We start from the raw sequence: 19,296 nt of genomic DNA on the forward strand, positions 1-19,296 counted from the left end.
AACCACTAAAATAAAAACACAGACTTGTACTTAATAAGTGAACAGCAAGATTAATGCAATCATAAACTATATTCAGTTGATTTAATCAAATGAAGAAAACTAGAGAAAAAAGGGAAAAATAAGATGGGAAACAGAAAACAGTGAGATGATATGCTTAAACCTAACAATATCAACTGTCACATTAAACTGGGTTTAAAGAAGATCCCAATTAAAAGATAGATATTGTCAGCTTAGATTTTTTTTAAAAAAAAAGCAGAATCAAATTGTATGTTGCCAAACTAAAAAATACATCTTAAATACAAAGACAAATGTAAAGTAAGGAAATAGTAAACGATATAGCATAGCATGCGTACAGGTCAGTTTTTTTTTTTTTTTTTAGGATTTCATTTATTTATTTGACAAAGAGAGATCACAAGTAGGCAGAGAGAGAGAGGAAGGGAAGCAGGCTCCCTCCTGAGCAGAGAGCCCAATGTGGGACTCGATCCCAGGACCCTGAGATCATGACCTGAGCCGAAGGCAGCAGCTTAACCCACTGAGCCACCCAGGCGCCCCGTACAGGTCAGTTTTATGTATCAACTTGGCTAAGTAATACCTGCTAGTTATTCAGTCAAATGCTAATCTGGGCATTGCTGTGAAGGTACTGTGTAGATGTGGTTAACATTTATAATCAGTTGACTTTATTAAAGGTGATACCCTGACGGGACTGATCTACTCAGTTAAAAGGCCTAGGAGCAGAACTGAGGCTCCCCTTCCAGCAGGCCCACCCTATGGACTTTGAAATTGTTTAGCTAGCTATCAAAATCACATAAGCCAATTTCTTACAATAAATCTCTAAATATATAGTATATATATAACTGATACTATTTCTCTGGTGGAACCTTGACTGATAAAATCTATTAACATTAACTGAAAGAAATCTTTATTACTTATTTGGCAATGTTAACATTAAGCAAACTACTAGTTAGAGGAAGACCATTATAAGGAATTATTTTATAATGATAAGGGTGTTAACATAAACAGGAGGATATAATACCCTTAACCATTTATGCACCAAATGGCAGAACTTCAAGTGAAAAAAAAAACAAACCTCAAAGGACTATAAAAAGAAATACATAATTCATTCACTTTCGCAAGAAAGGTAAATACCCCTCTTGAAATAATTAATATAATAGACAGAAAATCAGTAAGGATATAGGAAATTTAAATAACATTAAAACCAAACTGACCTATTCGATATTTACGGAAGAACAGTCTACCCAATGAGGGAGAAATAATATATTTTTTTAAGATTTTATTTATTGAGAGAGACAGTGAGTGAAAGAGAGAAAGAACGAGCAGGGGGAGAGGAAGCAGCAGACTCTGTGCTGAGCAGGGAGCCTGATCAGGGACTCAATCCCAGGATCCTAAGATCATGACCTGAGCTGAAGGCAGATGTTTGGTAACTAACTGAGCCACCCAGGTGCCCCATCTTATCATGTACACGAAATCCTACATAGGACTATCAGCTGATTTCTCAGCAGAAACCTTACAGGCCAGAAAAAAGTGGCATGATATACTTAAAGCGCTGAAGGAAAAAAAAAAATCACCTAAAAATGCTATACCTGGTAATAATGCCCTTCAAAAATCTGGGAAAAATTAAGCTGTTCCCAGATAAAGAAAAGCTGAGGGAGTTCAAGATCACTATACCTGCCCTAAATGTAAATGTAAATGTAAAAGGGAGTCCTCCCAGTAGAAATGAAAGAATGCTAGACAGTAACTCAAAGCCAGGTGACTATTAAAGATCTTCGGTAAGGTAAATATAGGAGGAGTATAAATGTGGATATTAGTATTAGTATTTAGATTTGTAACCACTTTTTTATTTTCTGAAGGATTTAGGAGACAAATGCATAAAAATAATTATAATTTCTGTTTTGGGGCACACAATATTAAAGATATAATTTGGGACACAAATAATTTAAAGGGAGTGTAGAGCTTTTATATTTGAATAAATTTAAGTTTGTATCAGTTAACATTAGACTGTTAGAAAGTTAGGTTGTCATATGTCATCCCCATTATAACCACAGAGAAAATAGTTTTGCTATACATACAAAGGAAATAAGAAGGTAATCAAAAAGTATCACTATAATAAATCAAATAAATAGAAAAGAAGGTATGAATGGAAGAAATAAGGAAAAAAAAGTTTTAAGAAATACAGAAAACAAATAATAAAAAAAAACTGAAATCCTTCCTTAAAAGGAATAAATTTAAATATAAGTGGATTAACCTCTTTAATCAAAAGAGACCACACAGCAGATAATAAAAAATGATGTGACCACAGTTAACCATGAAAGACCTAAATGGACCTAAGATGCAGATAGGCTAAAAGTAAAAAAAAAAAAAAAAAAAACCAAAAAAAAAAAAAAAAACAGAGAAAGTTACAACATGCAAATAAGAACCAAAAGAAAGTTGGGGTGGATACCTAATACCAGATAAAATGGACTTTCAGACAAAAACTGTTACAAAATAAAAGGATGAGACATTACATATTGATGAAGGACACTTCAGTTCATCAAGACAGAGCAATTATAAACATATATGCACCGCACCTAACAACAGAGTCCCAAAAAATATACACCAAAATAATAGAATTGAAAGGAAAAAGAGTTATTCAAAATAATGACTTGAAAACCCCATTTTTAATAGTAACAACCAAACAAAAGATCAATACAGGGCTTGAACAAAACTATAAACCAACAGGACTTAAGAGACATCCACAGAAGCCTGCACTAGAATAGCTAGATACACATTTTTATCAAAGGCACATGGGACATTCTCCAGATATGTTGGGTGACAAAAAAAGAAGTCTTAATACATTTTAAAAGATTGAAATCAATGAAGTATCTTTTCTAATCCCAACAGAGTAAAGCTAGAAATGAATAAATAAAGAACACTGGAAAATTCACAAATATTTGGAAATCAAACAATATATTCTTAAACAATCAATGTATTGATTAATAAACATTAATAAAAAAATAAATACTATGAGAGAAATAAAATTGAAAACACAATATACCAAAACTTATGGGATGCCGGAAAATATGTACTACGAGTTTCATTTATACCCCCCAACACATACAACACAAAAGAAGCAAGATCTCAAATTAATAAGCTAGCTTAAGGTATTAGGAAAAGTGGAACAAACTGAGCACAAAGCCAGCAGAATGAAGGAAATAATAAAGCTTAAAGGTGAGTATAATACATATATCATATATACACTACATATAATATATACAATAAGGAAAAATCAACAAAACCCAAAGTTGGTTCTTTTGAAAAGATCCACAAAATTGACAACTTCAGGTAGACTAAGACTAAATGAGAAAAGACTCAAGACACTAAAATCACAATACTAGTGAATGTAGGAACATTACTACTGATTTTACATATTACATAAATTATATTATGAATAACTGTACACCAACAAACTGAATAACCTAGATGAAATGGGAAAATTTCTAGAAACACATGATCCACTAAAAATGACACATAAAGAAATAAAAAATCTGAATAGATCTATAACTGGTAAGATATTGGATCAATAATCAAAAACCTGCCCATAAGGAATAGTCCACGATCACATAGCTTCCCTGGTGAAATCTACTAAAGTTTACAAGAATTAACACCTATTCTTTTTTCAAACTCATCCAGAAGTTTGCAGATGAAGGAAAACCCCCTAGAGACTACCATTACCCTGATATCAAAATCAGACAGCACAAGAAAAATACAGTCCAATATCCCTTATGAGTATAGATGTAAAAATAGTCAACGAAATACAAGGAACTAAATGCAGCAACATATTAAAGGACTATACACTATGACCAAGTGCGTTTTATTCCCAGAATGCAAGAATGACTCAACGTATGAAAATTTGATCAGTGGAATACACCAAATTAACAGAATAAAGGGAGAAAAAAACCCAACATATGCTCATCTCAGCAGACACAGAAAAAACATCTTCCCAATGTCAACACTCATTCATGACAAAAATAATCAACTATGAATGGAAGAAAAGTTCCTAAACATGTTGAAAGCCATAAATGAAAGACGCACAGCTAACATCATATTCAACTATGAAAGATTGAAGCTTCATCCCCAAGATCAAAATCAACACAGATGTCTACATTTGCTATTCATACTCAACATACTGGAAGTTCTAGACACAGTAACCTGGTAGGAAAAAGAAAAAAAAAAAAAGGAATCTAACTGAAAGTGAAAAATAAAATTATTTCTGTACATAGATATGATCTTATGACTCTAAAAATAACCCCTATGAGTCTAATAAACAAATTCAGCAAAGTTGCACCATATTAAGTCAATACACTCATTTCTAAAATCAACAATGAACAATTCAAGAGGAAATTTTTTTTTTTTTTAATTTGACAGAGAGAGATCACAAGTAGGCAGAGAGGCAGGCAGAGAGAGAGAGGGGGGAAAGCAGGCTCCCCACCGAGCAGAGAGCCCGATGCGGGGCTCAATCCCAGGACCCTGGGATCATGACCTGAGCCGAAGGCAGAGGCTTAACCCACTGAGCCACTCAGGTGCCCCTCAAGAGGAAATTTTAAAAATCATTTACAATAGCATCAAAAAGAATAAAATGTTCAGAAACAAATTTAAGCAAGGAGGTAAAAGATCTGTACACTGACAACTACACAACAATGCTGAAGGAAATTAAAGAAAACAAAAACTATTGGAAAGATATCTGTATTATTGGATTAGATGACTTAATATCATTAGGGTTAATATTCTAATACTACTCAAAGTAATCTATAGATTCAATGCAATCCCTATCAGATAAAACCCCAATTGTGTGGGTTTGTTCTTTTTTTTTTTTCCCCAGAACAAAACAAAACACCATCCTAAAATCCATACAGAAACTCAAGTATCTACAAGTAACTAGAAAATCTTGAAAAAGAAAGGGGAAATTGGAGGAATCACATTTCCTGATTTCAAAACTTATTACAAAGCTGGAGTGTCTGGGTGGCTCATTTGGTTAAGTGTCTGTCTCCTGATTTATGTTTGGGTCATGATCTCAAGAGTCCTAGGACGGAGCCCCATGCTGGGTTCCATACTGGGCTCTGAACTGGGTATGGAGCCGGCTTGGTATTCTCTCCTTTAGCCCCTCTCCCTGCTTGATCTCTCTTTAAAAAAAACAAAAACAAACAGGAACAAATAAAAAAAATACCTTATCACCAAGCTATAGTTACCAAAACAGTGTGGCATAAACATGGGCACAAAGACCAATGGAACAGAAGAGCAATCCCAGAAACAAACCCTCCCATACCATGGTCAACTGACGTTTAACAAGAAAGCCAAGTTCATTCCATGGGTAAAGTATAGTCTTTTTAACAAAGGATTCTGGGAAACTGAATACCCATATGCAAGTGAGTAACAGTGGACCCTCACCTTACATCATCTACGAGTCAATTTCCAGAAGCCCTGCCACCATACACCACCACCCTGGAGATCAGGTTTCATTCTATGAATTTTGGGGGGATACAAATATTGTCTACATCAATAAGTTTGGTGAAAGGTATCCCAAAAAGCTTTGTACATTTTTCTAACTTTCCTGAAGCCTACTATTATAGCAAAACAAAAAGTTCTAAAACTATCAAGCACCTAGATATAAAAAGAAGCAAAATATTTGTAAGACCTCTGAGAACAATTACAATGGGGACACATTTAAATAAAGATGTAAAGGAAGATTTTTAAATGAAGAGCACAAACATACCCATAAGCACACACGTATGCACACACACACATTAATTAATTGGAAGATACAGTATCGGTAGGGTGGCCATTCTCCCCAAATAGATTTATAGATTCAGTGAAGTCACGATCAAAATCCAATAGCCATTTTTGTAGAACTTGACAAACTGACTGAAAAATTTAAATGGAGAGGCAATGGCCTCATGATGCACAAGGACCTGCCTTATCAGAGATCAAAACTCATGAAGTTATACTAATTGGTGAAGAGATTGGTATTGTAACAAAACAAGAAGTGCTCAGAAACATATCTACCTATATGTCTATCTACCTATATCTACATACCACTTTATTAATAGAAGCATGAACTTCTCAATGAATGGGCCTGTGAAATCAGGCATTCTGTGAAATAAAATCAGACTGATGTACATAATACAGTACTACTTTACATAATACAAAACAATCCAACTGAGATGTTATACCACCCACTTATGCTTAAACATAAGTGATACTTCATTCCTCCCGTCTTCCTCAAGCTTTTACAATCCATGCATAATTTTTTTTTTTTCTTGTGCCTCTTAAACACGCTAAACCTATCACATTCTCTATGGCCATGGCCAATAGTGCCTTACTAAGCAGGCCATGCTAAGTCTGGCCTTTGTATGTGTCATCTCTCTGCCAGGAAAACTCCGTTCACAGATCTCTGCAAGATCTGCTTCTTATCACACAGGGCTGAACTCAAGAGTCACTTTTTGAGTGAAGCCTTCCCTGAAATCCAATTAATGTAGACATTCAGTCCTCTGTCCAAACCCTACTTACTCTCCCTGATGGTCAGTCTCATTTGAACCCACAGCCTGGTGCATTTCCCACCCTTCTCTTAGAACTGACCTCAATGGACTCCATCGCACAGGTCCCTTCCCTTTGCGTCTGGCCAGAGAGGCTCCCTTAGAGGACTGCAGTGCACAGCACGTGTTCCCCTCTTGCTAGCTGTGGGTTCTCTGGAATGACTGCCTCATCATATGCCCATAGCCTGCACCAGGCCGCCCATCTCTCCAGCACCAGCCCTTCTACGTTTCTGCATCTTCCTTCCTCCTCTTTATCCTTCAAAACTAGGGATGGAAAATGCTTCAAGGTGTTGTAGTCCTAGGTGCCTCAACATACCTTACTGCCCCCCTTCACTCTGCCCAAACCTCTAACAATGGCACTTTCATTAAATGCTATTCAAAATACTAGTGAGTAGGCGTCTGTTTTCTGTTTGGACCCAACTGATAAACTACAGTATATCACATCACCTTGTTGTTTTTCATTGGGCCTATCACCATATGTGATGATTTTATTCACTTCTCTGTTTATGAGTTGTTTGACCTGATGAATTTAAACATCAAGGAAGTAACTTTTTAGGTCATTCATCAATGTATCCCTAGGGCCTTACACTTAGTAATAATAAGTACCATATACATATTACTGGATCCTAACACATTTCTGGTTGGATAAAGCATAAAATGATGCCATTATTGTAATAAAGGTATTTATGAGTTGCTGAAAACTAAGTAGGAATTGGCTCATTGAAGGTGCAGCAAGTTATGTTCTGAAGCCAGGGTTTTATTACCGCAAGTTTGGAAGTGAAGAAATGAAGGGATCGCATGTGGAATTTAGAAGTACAAGTGAGAGCAATGTGAGGTGTGGACTGAAGAGACGAGGGATGGCAGTTAGGAAGAGAAGATGATTATCTCAGGCACACACAGAAAATGGAATTCAAAGTAGATAATTATAATTGGAATAGAGACAGAGAAATAAATTTGGGAGAAGACACAAAAGAGAATTTAATTGTGGAGGGGGGCAGTGAGGGAGAAAGAAAGGAAGGAAAAGGGAGGTAAACCACGTGGAATGTTGTCTGGTTCAGGAGCCTCAAGTGGGAAGGTGTGAGCCCCCGGAGCACGCAGTGACATGAGTAACACAGGCCTTGCTTTACTTGGCCCTTAAGGTCTGCTTTTTACTGTTTGGGAAGTGATGCTCCGAGTCCAATAAAAAAAGTTCCATGGGGCGCCTGGGTGGCTCAGTGGGTTAAAGCCTCTGCTTTCAGCTCGGGTCATGATCCCAGGGTCCTGGAATTGAGCCCCGCATGGGGCTCTCTGCTAGGCAGGGAGCCTGCTTCCCTCTCTCACTCTGCCTGCTTCTCTGCCTGCTTGTGATCTCTGTCTGTCAAATGATTAAATAAAATCTTAAAAAAAAAAAAAAAGAAGAAGTTCCAACAAGTCTGTAATTACACCTCTATTGTTGGAGAGGTTAAGATAGGGTAAAAACTTTAATCTGAAATAAAATAACACACCAAAAAATATCCAAGTCAAAATGCTCACTTTTTTAAAAGTAGTGCTCACATTTCTGTAAATCTGTATAAGGAATAACTGAAAAAATATAAGTGTAATTATAAATCACCTTTAACATAGTAGTAAAAACAGGAAATAATCTTTTTTTTAAAGATTTTATTTATTTATTTGACAGACAGAGATTACAAGTAGGCAGAGAGGCAGACAGATAGAGAGATAGGTGGAAGCAGGCTCCCTGCAGAGTAGAGAGCCCGATGTGGGGCCCGATCCCAGGACACTGGGACCATGACCTGAGCCGAAGGCAGAGGCTTTAACCCACTGAGCCACCCAGGTGCCCCAAACAGGAAATAATCTAAAGGTCAACATAAACAAAATGCTAAAACAATTTTATTGTTAGCTGTTTCAAATAAATAAAACTAGTACGAAGACAGCAGAGTAATACAGAACTATAACTTAATGGTTAATAGAAAATAATTCATAATAATTTCATTATTCCCACTGAACCATCATTAATAGCTCTATTAAAATTATAAATTTATGAAGACAAAGATCAAGTGACACTACACAGAAATCATAAGTTTGAATCATTAGAGAAAAAGACTCCTTGTAAATTTTTTTTTTTCTTCATAGCGCCTTTAACAGTGGTGTTCAAGCTGAGGGAAAAATTTAATATTGTCACACTTTATAATGAAATATAACCCATGGAGAGAAAAAACAAGATATAAATGTACAATATGACAAATATTTGCATAGAAACCTATCTAGAAAGAGTGTAGGCTGTAACACAGAAAACTGGCATCTCCTCAAAATTCCTCCTGTGCCCCCACGAATCACACTCCCTTCCATCTCTCCAGAAGTCAACACTCTTCTGTGTGGCACTCACTCCCCTGGATTCCATGACAGTTTCAGCACTCTTGAATGAATCTCTGTAACAGTGGTTAGCTATGCCTCAGTTGTAGATTCTGTGGTGGTTAGCTTCCTTCCCAGGAGCTGTTTTTATACAACGTATCCAGATGCTTGTGATCCCCACTCACTGACTGCCACCCTAGTAAAGCATTCCATCGTATGGACAGATCACTGTTTCTTCATATGCTTTACCATTAATGGACATTTGGGTTGCCTCTGGTTTGGGGCTATTAGGAAATATACTAAGATGAGCTTTCCCTAAGAGCTGAATGCTAGTCACACAGTGCATGCACTGCGCATTTATTGCACTGCCAGGCTGTGTTCCAAAATGGCAGGATCTCCATTCAGACAGGCAGGGTGTGGCGGCTCCCCGGGGGCTCTGCACCCTTTTCAACACCTAGTTGATCACAACTGCTTACTTTCTGCCAATTTCACAGCTGTGGCAGTAGGATCTCATTCTGTTTTTAATTCACATTTCTCTAGTTACATAAAGTTTGAACCTATTTTCACATATCCATTGATCATCTGGAATTATTCTTTTGTGAAGTAAACTTGTTAAATTTCTTTTCCCATTTTTAAAAATTGTTTTGTTTTTTTTAAAAAAAATTTTTTACAGGTTCTTTATTTAGATGCTCTGGGTACTATTCTTTTGTTGGTTATGTCCATTACAAATAAATTTTCTCATTCTGTGGATTATCTTTTCTCTCTCTGCACTGTCTTTTCTGATCCTAAAGACACGATGATATTTTCCTACATTATATTCTAAAATATTTACAGTTTTTCTTTATGTATTTATGTCTATAACACATCTGGAGGTGATTTTTGACTGGGTCCAATTTCATTGTTTTTCTATATGGCTTGGCATTCCAGTTTTACCTCTCTGACAATTTTTGTTTTTTGTATTTAAATAATTTTTCTTGGTTTTTGGATTTAAAATTAAAACAAAGGTTGAGGGTTTGCATGTCTAAGCAGAATAAATTTCAGAGTCTAAGAGCGCTTTTAGAAGCAATTGTATCTATTAAACAATTCACTTTCACTGCATAATTAAAGTACACAAGGACTTTATTACTAAAATCACTTTATTAATAAAATCATCTCAAGATGTTTAAAGACTCTAACCTGTAACCTAGTTATTTCTGACCACTCACACAGACACTATACCACTATCAAAGAGCTCCTTGCTTGAGTCTTCCTGGGATTCCCAAAATTTGAATGTACAACAGCAAATCTTATGTATAAAGAAAGCAAAAGAAATTAACAACACTGCATAAACTATTACTAAACTACACATTCAATCCTCAAAAGTCCATGAAAAATAATGTTTCACTAGTAGAAGGGAAGTTTTATTATGTAGGTACTGCCTTCCCAATGCTACTACTATTCAAGCACTTCCCTGAGATATTACTAGACCAACACTAAGAGGAAAGCACTTTACCAGCTGTTGCCATGCCCACACTAACACTCAGGATCTCTAACTTCCACATATATTAGAATCACCTAGAAAAATTGTTAGAAATGTAGATGTCTGCTTCCCATACATTGATTTATTTTGACAAAAATCTTTGGGTATTTTTGGCACATATTAGAGTTTTAAAACTACTGCAATAATTTAAAGAGGAAGAAAAAGAAGGTGAAGTGTGATTATTATGTCAAAAAATGTTATTTAACATACAGGTTTTTTTTTTGAGGTGATAAGAATAAAATAAAGATAAAAAACAAGATATACAGGGGCACATGGGTGGCTCAGTGGGTTAAGCCTCTGCCTTCGGCTCAGGTCATGATCCCAGAGTCCTGGGATCGAGCCCCGAATCGGGCTCTCTGCTTGGCAGGGAGCCTGCTTCCCCTTCTCTCTCTGCCTGCCTCTCTGCCTACTTGTGATCTCTGTCTGTCAAATAAATAAAATCTTAAAAAAAAAAAAAAAAAAACAAGATATAACAGAGTTACATAGAAATAACAGAAACTACAGAAATTACCAGGAAATATTTCAGAATCTTATGTTTTTAAAAAAATTCTATCAGAAAACAGTATAATACTCTAGCTGGTCTTTGGTTTTGTATTATGTTTAGGATGTAATTAATGAAATTAAGAGACATCTATGATTCACAATTTAATTAGAATCTTCTCTTTCAGTGCCAAAATAATTGACAAAATCATGCATATAATAAGCAATGCTAAATGTGAAATTAAAGAAGTATTTCACAGTGAAAATTAATTTAAAATGTTAGACAAATTAGAAATGAGGAAGAACACAGGTAGAAATGTTAAGGCTCCAGAGTGGTTGCACCAGCTTGCATTCCCACCAACAGTGTAGGAGGCTCCACTAGTTTATAAGCAAGTAATCTTCATCTGTCATGGACAATAAAATTACATGAGTGAAATAAGACATCCAAAAGAAAAGACAAGGCCACTACTCACTTCGCCTACTGCTGAGAAAGTAAATAACCTTCTCTCACATAACGAACATTACTGTCCTGACCCATCTCCTTTGCTAAACATAAACTCATGGTGTTTTCATTTTGGAAGTAAGTGGTTTTACAAAGTACCTCCTAGGTTTTATTTGCTCCTTTCTAGTAGTCCATTTATGCTCAAATGAAGTTCATTTAATATGTTAATTTTGTCCTGTAACTAGTGGCAAATATTTTATTACTGCCTTCCAATTCAAAGAATGATTTAAATGTCTTTTTGGGTAGTACATGTTCTCTAAAAATTGAGTGATGGCCTCCTGTAATAGAGACAAAAACCATTGTATAGGACGGTCACATTAGACTTAACGGATTTCTGTTCAAAAAGCGAGCTCAGGGGCGCCTGGGTGGCTCAGTGGGTTAAGCCGCTGCCTTCGGCTCAGGTCATGATCTCAGGGTCCTGGGATCGAGTCCCACATCGGGCTCTCTGCTCAGCAAGAAGCCTGCTTCCCTCTCTCTCTCTCTCTGCCTGCCTCTCCGTCTACTTGTGATCTCTCTCTGTCAAATAAAAAAAAAAAAAAAAAAAAAGCGAGCTCAGTCTCACTTCATTCGTCTAACAGACAATAACAGCACAAAGATAATTCTAAATTAAAATATTTACCATATGATGGCATGAGATGAAATTTAGCAAATCTCTAGTTAATAAGTATACTGAGCAACGATAATGATCCCATAAAATTCAAAAAATAAATTTATTTCTGTCCTCTACTCAAAAGATGTGACTCCTGCTGCCACATTAAAGTTGAGCTATTCCACTTCGCTCTCTAAGCCCCACTAGCCCGCAGCTCTTCTCTACTCCTCCTCTAGCCCAGGTTATGCAAAACTCTCCCAGAAACCTGACACTCCTTCAGGCCCTACCCTGGAAAGTAAATGCTACCCCTGCACCTTCAAAGACAACCTCAAGTCCAACATCATTTCAAAGCAGTATCTCAACCACACCCCCTGTGACCCAGGCCATCTGTAACTCAGTTTCCTTAATATTATCTCCTTTTCACTCTCTTCCCTGCAGATTAGCAGACCTCTTGTTCCTTAACTGTTCCAAGGATGACTCTCTCCTGTCTCTAAACAGACAGAGGTGGGCAGAGACCATGTTTCTGGGAGAACAAAATAGTAGGCAGAAAATATTTTTGAGACTTGTAAGTTTAATTACACACCCCCCATGGGCTCTGTCGTCAGGAGTAAAATAACTGATGAATAACTTCATCGAACGGTACAGTGCATAACAAACCAAATGTTACAATTACATGGTAAAACAAGAAAATCTGGTAACTGTATTATTCTCCACAATTTTATAAATGCACAAAAATTTTAGTAGTGAAATTTTTGTGCTTCTCAGAGAATCCTGTTATTTTATTTGAAAGAGCTATGCTTAACTATTTCAAAATTCTTGGAATTAATGAGATATAAACATTTAAACTTTTTAGTTTATCTTAGGTCTTTATTAAGTGAAAATATAAATTCATTTAATAGACAGTTAAACTACCAGGTTCTGGTTCACTGTTTGGTTTTCCAGGCTTTCTTCATCATTATCTGTGCTCTGAAGTGATATACATAATTACAGATCATGAAAATAGTTAAAATTGGCATATGTGTTTTGTTACATCTGTGTCATATTTCCTAAGATAAGTTTTCAAGTACGTTTTTGTCAAATTTCATATCCTTTAACAAAAACTAAATCAGAGAAAAAACCTAAAATACTGACAGAACTGAAGGAAAAAATAACATCAAAGTGAAATCTAGCCAATTAAATAAAGCAAAGCAAAAAGAATATTTAGTGCTCTATTATATGAAAAGGATTTTGATCTAACTTAAGATTGTAGAAAGAGAGGGGAAAGGAACAATCAGAGAAGACTGAATGACAATGGTACTAATTTATTGACATTGATATTAGAAAGCCTTTTAAAACAAGATTTAGAGGGGGTGCAGGTGGGGGATGGGGCAGCCAGGTGATGGGTATTAAGGAGGGCACATGTGGTGAGGAGCACTGGCTGTTATATGCAGCTAATGAGTCAATGAACACTACAAACTGAACACAATAAAAAAAAAAAAACCTGAAGATTATCTGCCTCATTCAACTTTTGAAAATAGAAATTCAAAGACACTGAATCCATGAATTAACTCATCCTAAACAGCCTCTGTAGAACTCTGTAACAGAAAAGACAGATGAAAGCCAGAGTGCTCACACTCCTTAGAGCTAGGATCAAAAGTCAGAAAGAACAACCAGTAATAGAACAATTCCTGTGCTTAATTTACAAAAAGGCAAAAATATATCTCCTCTAGACTACACAAATGTAAACTCGTCAATATCTGGTTCTAAACAATAACATCACTAGGCTCCTGCTAGGGTAAGTAGCTCTAGGTGACACACCTATTCTTTTGAACTTCCTCCCAGACAACTGCCTAATGCTACCATCCCTTTACCGTAATGTTAGTACAAAGGCCGAAATCAAGCCAGCTTTTTTCCTTTTAAATCTTCAAATTCACATAGCCTTTTCAAACACTGCTTCAAATAAGCTAGAGATATATCTAAATGACAGTAAAAATAGATAAGAGGCATTCACTTAGGCATCATGAATAGAAGTGAGTTTTCATAAATATAAACCATGAAATTACAGTTCATTACATACCACAGCATTCAGGACATTTTGGATGTTTCAGGGTATTCATTCCATACCCTGGAAAGCAGCGATTAATCCAAACCATTTGGAGAGTACCTTCAATATAGTATATTTCAGGCAATGGCTCTGCACGTCTGCCTAGAACTTCTACTTGTTGATTAAAAAATCTCTCTATAAGATTTTTAGCCTAAAATTGAAATACAATATGAGAAAATTATTATCAGAAATAAATGTAATTTTAGAACAAATAAGGGTACTTATGTACTTAGAAGCAGTGAAAACAAATTTTTGAGGTTCTTACTTATTCTTATAGTCAATGGATATAAATAACACATATAAAAATTAAAAGATTTCACCTGTAAACATCAAATTTCCAAATGTACTTCAAATACAACCCAAAGAAACCATTCAGATATATAACCAACATTTTGATCCCTTTGGATTTTGAAGAATATATGACACTTGAGCAAAATCAAAATAGCTCTTTGAAATTAAACATACTCTAAGAAATGTACTCCAACAATTAATGTGCTTAAAAACATATACTTTTTTTTTCTTTTTATAAAGATTTTATTTTTTTTGACAGACAGAGATCACAAGTAGGCAGAGTGGCAGGCAGAGAGAGAGGAGGAAGCAGGCTCCCCGCTGAGCAGAGAGCCCGATATGGGGCTCGATCCCAGGACCCTGGGACCATGACCTGAGCCGAAGGCAGAGGCTTTAACCCACTGAGCCACCCAGGCGCCCCTAAAAACATATACTTTAACTTTAAAAGCATATCCCTTAAAAAGGAATACCCTCCACTCTTTCCACAAAGAAAAATTAGGTTTAAAAACAAGAGGAAATACAGTAAATACTAAAATTTCCAGCTCTGTTCTTCCAAAATTAAATTTATAAACTAATTAAAGCATCACCCTGATCTCTTACTAATTGACCTTCTACTTATAATAACTATTCTGACTTGACTCCTAAAATTAAGAGGCTTATGATTTTCAGTGTTCAAGTGGGAGGTAGGGCCATGAATTCAAACCCTCTATAAGCCAGTTAGTTCTCCTCAATTTTATTGTTCTAACTTCTAATGCAGTCAGGAAAATGAATGAATGGACTCATGCCAGTCTGTAGCCACCAAAGGTGTACTTCAACTTGCTGATTTCTTCAAATGTCTGGCAAATTACATTCCTTGCATGAAAATTATAAGTACAAATGTTTTTCAATACTACTGCATTTAAAGTATATATACAACTCTTATTCTATTAGTCAATTACTCACCTACTTTTTATAGTTTAAATGGTTTGCTTTTGCTTTTGATAAATCTTGGTAAATTTGTTGCTATTCATTTGGTCAAACACATAAATTTGGGTTAAAAAAGTACTTAAGAATTAACTTGACATAAATCTGCTTCTAATTAACCATATTTAAATGCCAGACCACAATTAAAAGTTTCAGAAGACACAATCATAATCACTCAGCTTCCTAATACCACTTCCAAAGGGGGGTGAGAAAAGCCTTAAATCTGTTAAAAAAAAAAAAAAAGACTCTAAGTAAAACAATGAACGAAGAAAAAACTTGAGTCACAAAGGGGAAATAGTAAGAAAGCTTCTCTATCAAAGCTGGGGAAGGAAAAGGAAAAGGGCTGGAGTAGAATGATGGCAAAAGCAAAGACTTCTCTGTAAATTACTACACAATGATTTGCTTTCAAGAGGGAGGAAAATGGAGCTTGTACCCACCGGGAATCTACGGGCTAGGGCTACGGAGAAGGAGCAAAATCATAAAATACCTCCTTTAGAAGGGAGCTGGCACACAAAGCCCTATCATTTCAGGACATTGCCCTGGGGAAAAGGACTGAATTGCTCTTAACACTCGCTATGGTTCTCAGCACCCAGCACGGCTCTACAGGACGGAGAGAAGGAATACAACTCTAAGACATTCCCCCAGGAAAGAGTTAGAGGAACTAAGGAGGTGCATCCAAAGAAAAGGTTTGGGAGACTCCCCACCCCACCCCACAAAATCTCTACTCTGGCCATTCCCTCCTAAAGCAAGAACATGAAGATAGGAAGAAATGACAATTTCTTTACATGTACAGACACCAAACAAGGTTACCAGAATCACAAAGAAATCAGGGAAGTATGACACCAGAAACAAACAAACAAAAAAAGCTCCAACAGCAGACTACAAGGATACAAAGATCTATGAACTGCCTAACAAAGAATTCAAAATAATCTTAAAGAAGCTCAGAAAGACACAAGAAAACACAAAGAGATAATAAACGAAATCAGGAAAACAACAAATGAACAAAATGAAAAGTCCAACAAAGAGATAAAAACCATAAAAAAAGGACCAAAGAAATTTTGGTGTGAAGAATATAATGACTGAACTGAAAAATTCAATGAAGAGTTTCAATCAAGCAGAAAAAAAATCCGTGGAGCACCTGGGTGGCTCAGTGGGTTAAAGCCTCTGCCTTTGGCTCAGGTCATGATCCCAGGGTCTTGGGATCAAGCCCCACATCGGGCTCTCTGCTCAGCAAGAAGCCTGCTTCCCCCCTCTCTCTGCCTGCCTCTCTGCCTACTTGTGATCTCTGTCAAATAAATAAATAAAATTAAAAAAAAAAAAGAAAGAAAAAAATCTGTGAACTCAAAAGCACATCATTTGAAATTATCCAGTCAGAGAAGAGAAAAGAAATAAAACTGAAGAAAGCCTACAGGACATATCTGACACCAACCAAGTGAACACACACATTATGGAGATCCTGTAAGTAAGAAAAACACAAAGAAACAGAAAGCTAATTTGAAGAAATAATACCAAAGAATTTCCTAAACCTGGGAAAATAAACAGACATCCAGGTTCATGAAGCTTAAAGAATCACAAATGAGTTGCACAAAGGACACCAAGAAACATTATGAATTACGAAAGCAGTTGGAGAAAAGCAACCAATCAAATAAAGGTACACCCCTGTCCTATGATACTATCAGCAGATTTCTCAGTAGAAACCTTGCAGGCCAGAAAAGTGTGTAATAATACACTTAAAGTGCAGTATGAAAAAGAACCTACCAACCAAGAATAGTACAGCCATCAAAACTGCCCTTTAAAAATGAAGGAGATGGGGAAGGAAGAAGAAGAAGAAGACGATGAAGAAGACAAAGATGAAGATGAAGAAGATGAAGAAGACGATGACGAAGACAACGAAGACAAAGACGAAGACGATGACGACAAAGACGAAGAAGACGAGGAAGAAGACAACGAAGACGACGATGAAGACAAAGATGAAGATGAAGACAAAGACGAAGATGAAGACGAAGACGAAGAAGAAGAGGAGCTGAGATCTTCAACCAGCAAACAAAAACCAAAGGAGTTCGATACGACCAGAAGCCCCAACATCTCAGTGAGAACATGCCTTACAAGAAGTGTTAAAGAGAGTTCAACAAGATGAAATAAAAGGATGCTAAATAGCAACATTAAAAAAAATGAAAGTATAGGGATGCCTGGGTGGCACATATGGTTAAGCACCCGACTCTTGGTTTCGGCTCAGGATGTAATCTCAGGGTCATGGGATCAAGCCCCACATAGGGCTCTGTGCTCAGCCCTGTGTGCTTAAAAATTCTCTCTCCCTCTCCCTCACCCCTTCTGCCCCTTATTCTCACCCACTCACTCTCTAAGACAAATAAATCTTTTAAAAAATGGAAGTATAAATCTCACTGGTAAATGTAAATATATATGCAAATACAAAATAACATAACACTATAAGGGTGACACAGAAATCATTAATTAAAGCCAGTAAAAAAGTTAAAGACATAAGTGTTAATAATAAACGTAACTACAAAAACCTGTTAATGGATCCACAATATAAAAGATGTGAACTGTGACATCAATAACGGAGTATGTCAGGGGGGATAGAAAAATGTAGATTTTTTTCATGTGCAGTTAAGTTATCCAGTTAAAATAGACTGTTATAAATCTAAGATTTATATATAAGCTTTATGATAACCACAAAGGAAATAGCTGAAGAAAGGAATCAAAGCATATCAATACAAAAAAAAAAAAAATCATCAAATAACAAAGGAGGTCAGCATCAGAGGAAGACAGTAATGACCTATACAGCAGACAAAAAACAATTAACAAACTGGAAAGAGGAGGCCCTTACGTGACAATAATTACTTTAAATATAAACAGATTAAAACACCCAGTCAAAAAACACAGAGTGGCTTAATGGATAAAATAAGACCCAACTCGAAGCTGTGTACAAGAAAGCGACTTTAGATTTAAGAAAACTCACAGGCTAAAAGTGTAGAATGAAAAAAAATATCCGTCGATGAAAACCAGAGCAAGGATGCTATACTTATATCTGGAAAAAAATCACCTTGACACAATAAAAAAAAAAAAAAATACTGTCATAAAAAACAAAGTCATTATATAATGATTAAAGAGTCAATTCAAAAGAATGATATAATAATTATAAATATACCTGCATCAAACATAGAGTATATAAACATATAAAACAGATACTGACAGAACTGAAGGAAAAAATAGCATCAATATAACAATACTAGGACACTTCAGTACTCCAACTGCAATAATGGACAGAACATTTAGACATAAAATCAATAAGGAACCACCAGACTTGAACAACACTATAAACCAAATGCACTTAAGAAATATATGGAACTTTCCATAAACAGTCATGTTTATAAACACATAATTCTTAAGGGCTACAAGGTGAAAGTTACTCATTCTATCAATGAATGAAAGGATAAAGAAATGTGGCATTTATGTACAACGGAATGTAATGCAACTTTTTAAAAGGAAGAAACTTCTAAAACATGTTATAATATGAATGAACCTTGAGGACATTAAGCTAAGTGAACTAAGCCAATTACGAAATGGCAATTACTATATGATTCCACTTATATGAGGCATGTAGAAGAGTCAAACTCAAAGAAACAGAAAGTTGAATGCTGGCTGCCAGCACCTAGAGGAGGAGGAAATTAGGAATTAGCATGCCCTATCCACAACTGATGGAACTATCACATAGGAAAACGAGAAAGACTGTCAAATGATGTAAACAATGTCACCATAACCTAAATACCAAAAAAGACACTCAACAAAAACAATTTTTTTTTCCAAGTACTCAAACAATGCTTATCAAGACAGATCATGTTCTGGACCTTCCAACAAAGCTCACCAAATCTAAAAGAACTGAAATCAATGACATCCTTTGGGTAAACACCCAGCAGTATTTTTAACTTTCTG

The 19,296-nt window shown here is 35.9% G+C and overlaps 1 protein-coding gene across 3 annotated transcripts in view; it reads right to left on the bottom strand.

Moving 5' to 3' along the window:
• Positions 1-19,296, bottom strand: part of ZPBP (zona pellucida binding protein) — a 104,046-nt gene that overhangs the window by 21,467 nt on the left and 63,283 nt on the right. For all 3 annotated transcript variants that reach the window (XM_047695933.1, XM_047695931.1, XM_047695932.1), the window contains one exon: positions 14,065-14,242. In XM_047695933.1, coding sequence (XP_047551889.1) covers positions 14,065-14,242 — 178 coding nt within the window. The remainder of the gene's footprint in view (positions 1-14,064; positions 14,243-19,296) is intronic.

Source organism: Lutra lutra, chromosome 11 (genome assembly GCF_902655055.1).
Source record: "Lutra lutra chromosome 11, mLutLut1.2, whole genome shotgun sequence".
Taxonomy (NCBI): domain Eukaryota; kingdom Metazoa; phylum Chordata; class Mammalia; order Carnivora; family Mustelidae; genus Lutra; species Lutra lutra.